The 13507-nt window shown below is 27.6% G+C and overlaps 1 protein-coding gene across 1 annotated transcript; it reads right to left on the minus strand.

Moving 5' to 3' along the window:
• Positions 1-990: 990 nt before the first annotated feature.
• Positions 991-1802, minus strand: LOC112292397 (large ribosomal subunit protein eL24). The gene has a single exon (XM_024540834.3). It carries the CDS (start codon positions 1580-1582, stop codon positions 1097-1099), a length of 486 nt encoding a protein of 161 aa, XP_024396602.1. The 5' UTR covers positions 1583-1802; the 3' UTR covers positions 991-1096.
• Positions 1803-13507: the final 11705 nt, after the last annotated feature.

Genomic DNA, 13507 nt, shown 5'->3' on the forward strand with positions numbered 1-13507 from the left:
AGTCAGGTGAACTACAATACACAGAATGCGCCGAAATTCCCTGTAGACAGGCTTTCCGTAGGATTTACTTTCCCTTTCAAGTACTCCTACTAAATCTTTGAGTTGATAAAATTGAGCAAAACTTCCACGGAAGACCACGGTCACCTAACAAACTTACACAAACGCTGACTGGAGATCAATATACTGCTTAAAATTCAATTGACATTAATCCAAAATAACTGTGAGGGACGACCGGTAGCAGAAGCACAGCCACACGGTCATGGAAAAATAAGTTTCAATGGGTTTTCTCAGTGTACGATGGACTCGTGGATCAGATCCCAAGAAATTATACTAGAACATCAGCTCTCTACCTCCTGTAAAAAGAACTCGAATGTAAGGCAAAAGCACAGGAAACGTACAAGGTGTCTAACGGGAACAGAAGTCATTGTTTAACACAGTTCTTGATCGAGAAACTACAGGTAGAGGAGGAAAATCTGAAACACATAACCCTAACTTAAATATTCGAAAACCGAGTGGGTCAGGTCACCCAAAAATATCCACCAGCAAATGGCGCACATGGAACTTGAAGAAGAGCAGGCACTAAGTGACATTATGTATGCCCCCTATTGGCATGAGTGTACGAGCAGTATAGGCAGAAAATAAACTACACATTGTGCAGCAGTATTGACATACAAAACTAGGGCAAAATTGAGAATATTAATTCCGACATTAACGAGCGTAGAATCATAAACTAACAGGTTTCAGGGTAGCCAAGAGTTCTCAACCCTAAAAACATCCAAGGTTCTTCAATGAAAACAATAATTGATGACAACCGTCTAAATGTCTACATCATTTTCGGGGATCAAGACAAACTTCCCAGGTTGCTGAAATAAGTGAAACGGAATAAACTGAAAAACAAGAAACGCAAAGAGTGACAAGATCAAACGAGACTCATCATTCGAGAATTCACAGTCAATCCAATGACATTCAGTGGGGAACACTAACAAACCATTGTGGTTGCCAACTTAAGTGTGCATTACGAGAATTAGATTAGCCATAAATTGAACAATGCCACAAGACATGAAGTTCTCATTGCTTGCCCTGCATACTGCCGCCCTTAACGCTTGCCTCCAGCGCCGGTCTTGCCAGCCTTGGGCTGGGGACCCCGTGCCACCTGCTTCCCCGCTCCCTTCGTCGTCTTCACCACCTCGGCCTTCTTCGCCTTCTTCTCATCCTTCGTCTTCTTGATCCTCTCTTTGATCTCCCGCAACGCCGCCTCGCGAGCTGCGGCACGCACCTCCGTCTTCTCCGTCCTCTTCTTCTGGATCACCTCAAGCGAGGCTCCCACGATGGACCGAGAGTACGGCTTGTTGGTGGTGCGGCGTCTCTTCTTCACGGTGGTGTCGTGAAGGTCCTTCTTGTGCTGCTTCCTGAACAATGCCGTCCATGACAGCTTAGCGGGCTTCAGCCGGTTGTGGAAGTACCGCTTGCACTTACTGTTGAGGAACAGGAACACCTGACTGTCGCTCCGGATGAACCTGATCCCCCGCCCAGGGTAGATCTTGGCGCCGGAGAACCTGCACACCTCAGTCTTGAGCACCATGGTTACGAGCTAGCTAAGCTATGGCGGAGCAGCAGCGCAAGCGCGAGAGAGCGAGAGAGAGAGAGAGAGAGAGGGTTGAGCGACGGGGTGCGTGCGAAAAGGAGGGTTTCGGTGCAGCCATGGCCATTGAAGGCAGCCCCCTCCCTCTCTCCCGCAGCCTGCCTGGCTTCGTGGCAAAACCCTAATTCCGTTCCCCAGGGGGGTCCCTTCCCATTCTGATACCGCCCTTTGACACGGTCATTCTTGCTTCACATTTTGGGCTGTTTTAGACGTAGCACATGGTCCAGCGTGGCACACTCTGACGTGGCACACATTACATGCGGTTTACACTAATATTGTATTTTTGTACTTTAGAATTCAGGGTTAACACTAATTTAGAAGCAGTCATCATGTATGATTTGAAATTTGGATTCTAGAGTATAAGATACAGACATAGGATTAGGGTTTAGGGTTTGTAAAATGTCTCATTTACCTTCAAATTTCTTTCATAATATTGTTTGGTTAACTTATTTTTTTATTAGACTGATTTTATGATGGAATTATTGTATTGCATAGAATCAATATTTGCAATTATACAAGGATAAATTTGTAATACATACACACACACTCACACACACACACACACACATATATATATATATATATATATATATATATTATGTGTTTATTTTTTAAATCATTTATGAATATACTAATAATTTTAATTTTTTGAATTTTTTTGAATTTCAAAAATTAATGATATTTTTAAGTACTTTTTGCATGACCTATATTAGAAGACTTATTTTTCTTTATTTTTCTTTATATTTTTATTTTTTGCAAAGAATCAAATCCAAATATATTTTTTGGTCATTTGAAATAATATTTGATGTAACAAAAAAATATAATCTAGATTAAGTGCAAAGAATTGTAATAATATAAATATTCAAATATTATGTAAATAGTATTTATTTATATAATAAGTTTATAGATTAATATAAACTATTTTTTAAAGACAGCCATTATATATTATGTTTATATACGTATAAAAATAGGTTTAGTTCAAATTTGTTAAAGTATGTTTATTATACAATTCTCTTGCAATCTTAATAATGTACAATCATAAAATATGTGACCATTTATTAAAAAATGTGAAAAGATTTCTAAAAACAAAAACAAAATTTCATTTCTTGAATTCACATTCAATCTTGTTCTTTGTATCTACTTGCTTATTTTTTCTAGCATTTATGGCTAAAATAGTTTACTTTCTAAATTTTTCTCTGTTATTTATTTTTCTTGTTATTATTATTATTTTTGAATGGATCAAATACATCAAATGTATTAAATGTCAAATCATAAAAAGTTATAATTATGTTCTATACAACATTTAGTCTTTATTTTCTTGCAAACTAAAATAAAATTTGAACTTAGAATCACAATCAATAGAATTATAAAAAAGAATTCTTGGTAAGATAAATTATAAATTATAAATTAAGATTCACTTGTACATAGTGATTTATAAGTTAAAATTTTATCAAAATGCAAAAAACTAAAGCTTTAGAATGATATAGCAAAATAAAGATATAATGTGAATATTATAAACAAAAGAAAGTTGACAACAAAGAGAACTTTAAGGTTTTGTGTTTTATATTCTTGGCTACTATAGAAGCTATTTATATACATAATCTTCAATCCAAAAGTCAAGTTCTATAAAATCCTTAAAATAACACAATTATAATTAATGTAGGACAAAAATATATATTAATAAAGATAATATATGTAATTTGATAATACTTTGTTCTTTTTTATTTCTTTCTTTGTATTAAATATTGTTTGATTTCTATCCTATTTTGACACTAATTCTAACAATTGATAGTATAAAAAGTTCATGTAATAAGAATGGATATCTTAAAATTGCAATTCCTTGCAATAATGACTTTGAATTATAAGTAATAAACATTAGAATGTAAAAAATCTTACAATTATTTTGATTTAAATTAATAAAAATTATAAAACATTCTACCAAAGTATGTACACAATTATTAATTAGTCTTCAATTACTTATTATTATTTTTTATTTTATCATATTTATTATACTTTTATTTTTAAGTTTTTTAAAGAAAATATCTTTTTAGATTTTTCACTTAGAGTAATAATAAAATTTCTTATTTAGATTGCAACATACAAAGTCAAATCTTTATGTGGCATTAATATATGATTTAGATTTATAAATTAAATAAATATTTTAGTTAATGAATTATATTTAAATAACATCATTTAATAATGTCAAAATAAAAAATAAATTAGAAATTTTTTTCTATCAAATAAAATATTTTATAAAATATAATTTATTTTTTATTTTTATAAAATCAACTTATTATCTAATTTTAACTAAATAATTTATTTTTTATATATTATAATAATTTAAAAATGTATATTATATTTTATAATATATATCATTTTAATTTTAATTTTTTAATAGCAATTTTTTTAGCACAAGTAATTAGATTTGGTTATTAGATTTCAAAGATGAATCATGAATTTAATATGAACTTGAAAATGGAATGGATCAAATTAGGCCTTATAGAGATTTATAGATTCATGATAAAATCCATAGAAATAAAAGACTATGGTTGTTTTGGTATAGGTAGTGGTTGGAGAAGTCTATAAAATTGATGACAAGGAATTTTTAAGCTTGAACAAATATTATATGATTGTACAAAAACTTTTACAATCTTTTACATTTGAGGCCACTAAAAATCTCTTGATATTGGCTTCAAGGTCTTATTGTATCTAAAATGTCTTATAGCTGGAAAGTTTTGACAAGCTTAAAGAGCTTGTAATTATAGTACAACTGTTGGAACACATAAATATTTATTAAAATAGAATAGATTATTCTTGAATTCAAACTTGGATATATAATGAGATTTAGAAATTTATTTTTGATATTATGAGTAAGAAAATTTGAAGATATGCTTCATTGGATATAGTGAAGAAAGATTAAATCAATATTTAATGTTAATTTCATTGCAAAAAAATAAAATTGCTCTTGCTTCAAAAGAATAATTTGTTGTTGGTCAAAAGCTGCATCTTTTTTTTTTAGATTAAAACTAAAAAATTTAGAGAAGAAATCTAACAAACTTTATTTTTTTCTTAGCCAATAAGTGATAATAAATATAATTTTCAATAAAGACATGCATTAATAGACTTGAAAACAATTCAAAATATGTATTGATATAAAATACTTGAATTTCTTGTCATATATAAATAATCACTAAATTAGAAGCATCTTCTATATTATAGTTTCATTCTTTGAATGAATCCATAAATGGAAGAAGCTCTTTGTTGTATATCTTGTAGTTCATCTTTGTTGCTGAAATATTATTTAAATAAAATATTATTGGATAAATATTTTCATTTGCTTTCATTTGTGATAATACTATGTATAAGGCAAAGTTTAATGTGTCTATTTCCATAAAAATGGTTTAAAGAGATTAATGCAATATAATTTTGATTATGTAATAAAAGTTTTTTCAAAGCTTTAATTACTACTTTAACTTCTTCATTCTACTCAAGTTTATCTTTACAAGTCAAATATTGTTATATAGTAATACAACTATATGGTGAAAAATAAAAATATGGATGTTATTATAGAAGATCCTAGTAAAAAGATGTAGAAAAATAAGGATAAATGATAGGAAAGTAGTAAAAACATTTAGTCTTAATGTTACTTTTTATAGAAGGTACTTCTGTTTACTTTGTACAAGTATAAATGCCTCAAATCAAAATAAAAAAGATAAGTAATTAATATATGTATATTAAGGAGAGAATTAATAATAAATTTAACCAAATAATATTCCATATTATTAAAAATTAATACCTTGAGAGGATTGGTTGTGAACCTATGTCAAAATTAGACCTTGAGGCATAAAACCACATATCTATAGCAATTGGATTTTTTTATAAATCAAAGAATGGGATTTGAGAGCAAACTTATGAAAAGTTTTTTAAAAGTTTATTTCATATCATTTGGATTAGATTTAAGGTTTTAAAGGATTTTTTAAATTAGTGGTGTACTTATTGGATTTAGATTTTGAGAAATAAAAACAGATTTATAAATTTTAGGATTTTGTGAGTTTCATAGTATGTTTATAAATGAAAATTTGACTGTTTGTTGTTGTGCTTGTTGTGAATGTGTGTGCAAAATTTGAAGTCAATCAAGCAGTTAGATTGAAGAATATAAGAGATTTTGTGGATCATGGTTTTAGATAATTGAAATTTAGGATCAATGAGGAATTCTACAATCTTGTAATATTTACCTATTCAATTGAAGCAAAAATTAATGAAAGTAATTTAGACTTGAATATCTATATACAATCCAATTCTTGGAGCAATTGAATGGTTTAGCAAGGAGAATTTTTTGTTGAAAGATCAACATTCAAGTCGGAGAAGGATGTCAGCAAATAGTTGAGAGGTTTTGTGAGGTATTTTTATAATTAATAAGTCCAATTATTTTCAAAAATTTTATACTTTTTAATTATTTATTGATTGAAGTTTGGGTGAAATTTTAGCTAAGATCTATGATTCAAGTAATATTTATTGAGGTTTCAAACAACTATAGTAATTAATTAAATTATTTAGAATTTAGGATTTAGCTAGGACTTAAGATTTTGTTAGGATTTGATTAAGTTTGGTCTAGAATTTAGGATGTAGCTAGGGCTTAGGATTTTGCTAGGATTTGATTTGGATTGGTCTAAGATTTAGGATTTTGTTAAAGCTTAGAATTTTGCTAGGATTTCATTAGGACTGATTTAAGATTTAGAATTTGTTTAGGATTTAGAATTTCATTAGGATTTAATTAAGGTTTTATAAAAAACTTGATTAATATTCATTAGGATTTCAATTAGAATTTTAATAAGGATTTTAATTGAAATTTAACTAAGATTTGATCTAAAATTTGATAAAAATTCATTAAGATTTTAATTAGGATTTGATTAAAATTTATTAGAATTTTAATTAGAATTTTATTGAGATTTACTTAAAATTTATTTAATATTTCTATATCTAATATTTTTTTAAGATTATTTGTTATTTTTTTAAAAAAAATTATTTCTAATATTTTTTTAAGATTATTATTTCTTTAAGGTTTATTTATTATATTTCTTTAGGATTTCTTTATTATTTTTTAAAAAAAAATTAATATATAAATTCTTTTCATTTCTTTTGTAACTTCTTTTAAATTTAGTTTAGATTGGTTAAAATTTATTTGGATTATTAAAGATTACTTAAAATTTAAGATTCTATTAAATTTGATAGGATTATTGTTGTATTTCTTCTTATCTTCTACAACTAGATTCCTAGTGTATTTTCAAGCAAGAATATGTGTAATACAAAAACACTTAAATAAAGCTAAAACTTGAGAATTTTTTTGATAAATATTTGATATAAATTAGAAAATTTTAAAAAATATAAAATATATCTTATTTTTCTTAGAAACTTCCAATCTATAATAGTCTAAACTTTCTTAGAATCTATCATAAAGCCATCATTTGAAATGATATATTCTAAAAAGTCAACTTGAATTGAATGTAGTACATACTTATCCATTTTAGTATTTAGTCTTGTATGACTAAGTTCTTATAATTTACAACAAAATGTGAAGTTTATGCTCTTCTATATTTTTAGAATAGATGAAGATGTTGTATAGATAATAGATAAAAAATCATCTAAAAATTCTTAATAATATTATTCATTAGATATTCAAATGCAATTGGTATATCTTTTTAGTTTAAATGGCATTGAATTATATTCAAAATATAAATATATGATTGTAACTGAAGTCTTTTATTTATATCTTTTTTTAATATATACTAAATTATTTGCTTTTTATAGATCTATTTTTGTATACATCTTATTTAATTCAATTGATCAAAAATCTTGTTATCAAAGGTAGAAGATATCTATTTTTTATAGTGATTTTCTTGAGCCTTTGAAAGTCCACACTTATTTGATATGATTTGTCTTTTTCCTTTGACAAATAAGATATGAATTGTTAATAGGGATTTCAAATAATTTATGAAATTTTTAGCTAAATTTTCATCAATATATTCTTTGAATATAACCTATTTATTTTAAGATAAGCAATAGATTGGTCCAAATGGAGATTGAATTTTTTCTTGAAAAATAATTGAAAAATAATAAGGATAATATTAAAAAAAATCCATATTATTTTTTAAAAAATCATCTTGATAATCTTTATATTGGCTAAAATTTTGTTTAAAGTCTTTATATCATCAAAATTAATTGTAGCATAAATTAAAAATCGTGACCATTCTTTTATTGCATTTATAAAAGTTCTTACACCAATACATAAGAATTTGATTGTAACAAATTTATGACTTTTTACTTGTATAAGAGTTGTTTAGATTATGGTATAGAAAAAACAAAGTTACAAAAAATTTAATTTATTTAAAGATCATACTACATAACAACAATAAATCTAAAATAATTAGATTAAAAGAAGATTTAATGATATTAAATATTATTAAGCTATTATAACCATTAGTTGTTGCATATAAAGGATTTTTTTTAAAGATAACATCATTAAAAGACAATAAATAATTATTTATAATTATTTCATATACAAGTTTAGTTTTCTTCACTTAGTATAACTTCTATTTATTAATAAATTCTTTTTTGAAAAAATAAGTTGATGATCTTAAATCTAACAAGATAATAGATTTATAATTTTTTATTTCTAAAAAAATATCTATTGTAAAAAAAAGTGAAGATTTTAAGAAAAAAATTAGTTCTTTATGAGGTGTTGTATAAGATTAAAATTGCTTATTTCCTAATCTAATTAGAAAAACTTGTTTTTAAATACATTATCTTCTTTGGAAATTATATTCTTCTTTTTGTGATAGCATTGCTTTTTTAAAAAAATTGAGTATTGTTGTCAAGAGGGCAAGCCTCCTCAAGAGAACATAGGGTCTTTGATCACAAGTAACTTATAAGAAGGCACAATGTTGTTTCAAATGAAATCAAATATAAAGGACAATCCAAAGGCTAGATACAATTAATACATTGATTTCTGTAATAGGATGCATCCAATTCCTAATTCTAATCTCAAATTTCAAACCTTTTTTACTAAAATATTTATAATTTATTTATTATTAATTCAAATTAGATAAATTTTAGCTCATTGTAAATAAAAATATAAATATAAATATAATAAATAGCATAAAAAATTCCAAACCAATCTTGAAATTCATTGCTAAAAATTCTAGTCACTCCCTTCTATAAATTTGCTTGAATATTCTTCATCATAGCTTCATTTCTTATATGCTTAAGATTATTAGATAGTTTATAATGAGATCTAGCTTTTCTCTAAATTTCAATACTAAAGATAAAAATACAAGTGGCATAAAAAGATCTAAATTAGTATTGAATCTCTACTTCCAAAAATTCAAGTAACTTTCTTCTCGTAAATTTGTTTGAATCTCCCTCTTTACAACTCAATTTTTTGTGTGCTATGGCTTATAAAAAAAACTCATAATTAGATCTAGTTTCTTTTTAAATATCAATACAAAAAATATAAATGTAAGAAGTGGCATAAAAAAATCCAAATTAATATTGAATCTCCTCTTCCCAAAAAAAAAAAAAAAAAAAAACTACTTGATTCCAAAATCTCTGTCCTAACCTTCTTTCAATATCCACCTTAAACCACTATATAGTTGGATATCTATTCTAAAAGATAATACCTTTAAGTTCAAATAATCTATTTAAGCTAACAATCTCTTCTTCTAAATTACATTCAAATTTATAAATATATTAGCATTATGTTCATCCCCTCCTACAAGTGAATTTATTATCCTCTATATAACTTTGATTCAACTAAATTAAGTGTATCATGATACTCACTTCCTTCAAACCTACACATACTTTGGTATGTGCTAAAGAATTAATCCACAATACTATTATCATTAAAATCATAATCATTGTGAGTTGTATCGCTTTTGAATCATTAATCAAAATATTCAAGATCAAAAGCCTCTAAATCCTCCATATAATTCATTTCATTTCACTGCTTGAAGAATTTAATTTGCTTTCTTATAATCTTTATCTTTAATAATGTTCCATTTTACTTTTGAAGAGAATAAGTTATATTATTATACAATTCAACTACCACATAGGGTCTAAACCAATGTCATGCAAATTTACAAAGAATAGAATATTGGTGCATCAAACTACTATCATAAAACAAAATCTAATCATCCACTTTAATTGGTTTAGGCCTCAATTGATGAGTTTTATTAAACCTCTTTTTATTGTTAAATCTTATTGCCTTAAGCTTCTCTATAATAACTTGATGATCCTCAAGAAATCTTTTCAATTGATGAATTCAAAATTCTAACAATCTCTCTCTATCAATGCCACCATCTAAAGACAAAAACAATCAAGAAAAAATAGACTAATGTAGGAATTAAGGACTTTTGTTTCAATATTAACTCTATTGCCATATAGCTAGTAATTGTGCTATAAGTAGTCCTATTTGTCCATAAAGCAAATAACAAAAGCTTAGGCTTCAATTTTGCTTGATCGCTACATACTTTCATCTTTACTATGGCATCAATCTTAACCGAGTTTGATTTCTTTCTATAGCTTTTGCATAAATATTCAATAACAATAATTTTTTAAAATCCAAATATGAACTTTTCAAGTGATAAAGTGAGATTTATTTCCTCAAGACTTTTCAAAATATGATCTACATCTTGAATAAGTTCTTTTACAAATGTATGGCATCTATCTTCTTTGAAAGTTAAATTTCTAGCCTCATTTTTATAACTTTTTATTAGAATATCATCAAAAAAAAATATAGTCTTTTTAGGCACAAATTTTCTTAAAATTTGATTCATTGCATTTTACATATGAGCCATGCAATTAGTTGCACCTTGCAACAAGGTATACATGCATACTAGATCCAAAAGAGTCTTTATAGTGGTTAAGTTCTTACTTTCCTTTGCTACTTGAAATAAATCATAACTTGAGTGTGAATTTCTATTAGAGTAAATAACATGCCTTGTAAAAACTTTTGCTACTTTATATACTACTGGTCTAGACCTCATATTTTTAATAGTCACCTTGTTGACCGATTGCATGTCTTGAATGAATTATAGTATCTCAAACCTCTTTGGCATAGTGAACTATTGATTGGAATAATTTGCAATAGATAATTCAAGGATGCCCATCTTGACCTTTTCCTTGAACAAATCTACCAATTTGAGAAGCAAAGTCTTTAGCACCAAAATAGGCTTTAAAATCCAAGGAACATGTGGAATGATAAAAATAACTATAGATGCTTCTATGCTAGGATCTACACAACCAATTTCTTTAAGTGCAAAGACAAAAGCCTTATTATGTTTAGAGAGCATTTCTAAAAAATTCTCCTTCTCCACCTTGGTAAAAAAAATCACCTCTTTTAATTATCAACTTATTCTAACACTTTTTAGTAAACTTATGCTCAATCTTTCTTGACTCTTTCAATCCTTGCTCTATTGTAGCTTATTTGATATACTCTTTGGTATCTTAAGGCAATTGAGTTGCTACATGCTTCATCTTCTTGGCCATAGTTTTATACTTAGTCTATACTACAACCTCTTACAATATCATATGACTATCAATTGTCCGAAGCTTTCTAAAAAATTCTAAAATATCTTCATATATTTATTTTAAATAAAGCTCTATAATAACATTAGCTCCACCTCCATCCATATACAAAGCCAATCCCTCTAAAATCTTTACATAATTATCCTCATTTTTTTTTTCCAATAACACATAAAATGTATTCATCACTTGAAATCACATCCAATTGTTTTATTTTTTTTTCATATTTATTTATCCAATTCTTATACATATGACCTAAATCTCTAACCTTTTGAAATCTTAAAACCTCCAGAGTTATCAAATCTAAAAATCCACATTTAAAGCTATCTACAATGAAAAATATATGGATAAAAGATTCACTTCTACCCTTATATTTCTATGCTATAAGGTTATTCTTTGAAATTCCAAAAACTCTTTATTGGTCTTTAAAGGAGCTTCTCTCAATTGGTCTCTATTTTATTCATGATCTGGTCTTATTCTGAAGAACCGCAGTGACTTTTTTCTATCATAGTTGTAGAATAGATATTAGTTCATTTTTATAAGATATTGATAAAATAGATTAATAGTCCATAGAATAGTCAGTTCAGGAGGATGGATGGTTGATTTAGTTATTAAAAGTAGTTAATTATAGAATTACGGTTAGAATCTGAAAATCAGTAGCAATTATATAGGAGTTGTAGAAGTTTATTGGGGTGCCAGATTGTGATAGTCATGAGTCGGAGTTAAGCTTGGTGCTACCTCTTTGTTTCTTTGTTTTTTTTGTTGTTGAAGAATAATGGATAGTTTTTGAATATTGAGAAGTGAGTTTGTGGAATAAATCAGAGATTGATTTAAAAATTATTGATTATGTAATTGGAATATTATGTAATTGAATTATATGAGAAGTTATTGGAAGTTTGATTATGGATAGAAGATTATGATTGTTGTTTATTGAGAGTTATGTGTGTATTTTGATAGAGAAAGTCTGTGATTACAGAAATTCTGTGAATCTAGATTGGTTGGAGTGAAGTCTATTATTTCTAGTGTTGGATGGAATTTATGAGTTTTGAACAGTCTTTTAAGAGTGCAAGGTTGTACACTGTTGTTATCAGTTGATAAAGGAGTATTATTACTGGGAGGAAGCATTATAGTGTTTCTTGGTATTTTAGTGGTTCGAAATATAGTTAATTGTGTGATCCTAATAAGTAAAGCTCATGCACTTAGTCTTTTCTTGTGTTTGAATTTTCCTATACAAGTTTATTCTGAAAGGAATTTGTAGAATAAGTAAAACAACAATCATATTTTGGCACCGCTGCTAGGGATTGACAATAGCATTGAGTGTTAGGAATTAACTACCAGATGAATAGATGGGAAATAAGAAGCAAATTTAGTAGTATATAATGAAAAATTATGGTTAATAAGAATGAGAACATTGTAGTAAAGAAAACAAGCCAATTGAAAAAAAGACAAGAGAGAGAGCAAGAAAAAGAATCATTACAAAATGAGCAAGAATGCAAGTTAAAAAAGAAGCGTCGACAAAGTTGGATTAAGCCATGGTTGCATGTCTGTCGGCATATCCGAGCATATCCAAAAGCTGACCAATCTCTAATATTTCAGACATATATACCATTATAAAAATTGTTAAGAGCACTCGTAAGAAATTTTGAGAATAACCCAGCGTATTTTTTGAGCTCGTTAACTGCAAGTCGAGGAAATACAAAAGAATTGGGTACTCCGTTGGATACCTTCCTAATAGCGAAAACTATCGATTCTGTAAAAACTGGTTCTGTAGAATAGCATAAATTGCTTGCTAATAAGAGCGAATTTAGCGTATTTTAAAATCCATTGTTTCACCTCCAATTCAACCAATAAACTTATTCAGGGATAATAATAGAAAATTGAAGAGGTTAGAAAGTCTAAAAAAGATAATTGGAAAAGGCAATGGTAATTTTAATAAGAGATCGAGTGGCATATTATCCTCTTCAATGGCAACGGATGATCCATTGGTTCCAATAGTTGTACAAATAGGTGACGTGAGCAATCGCACAATGAATATGGCTACATTACCTACTTTTAGGGACTTTTCAAATGTGAATCCTGATCAACATTTGTTTCAATTTTTGATAGCATGTATAGCCAATAATCGAAGAACCGAAGATATTTGATTACGATAGTTGCCAACAACCTTAAAGGACACAGCATTTGAATGGTACAACCGCCAACTAGTGGGTCAACTTTCAAATTGGGAAGCATTGAAGAATACATTTTTAACCCATTTTCGGCCAATAGGTTTTGAGAATCGTCTTC

This window comes from Physcomitrium patens, chromosome 1, assembly GCF_059467195.1.
Source record: "Physcomitrium patens ecotype Gransden chromosome 1, ASM5946719v1, whole genome shotgun sequence".
In the NCBI taxonomy this organism is placed as follows: domain Eukaryota; kingdom Viridiplantae; phylum Streptophyta; class Bryopsida; order Funariales; family Funariaceae; genus Physcomitrium; species Physcomitrium patens.

Excerpts from the sequence above, each read along its gene's own strand:
- LOC112292397 (XM_024540834.3), bottom strand. The coding sequence starts at position 1,582 with ATGGTGCTCAAGACTGAGGTGTGCAGGTTCTCCGGCGCCAAGATCTAC.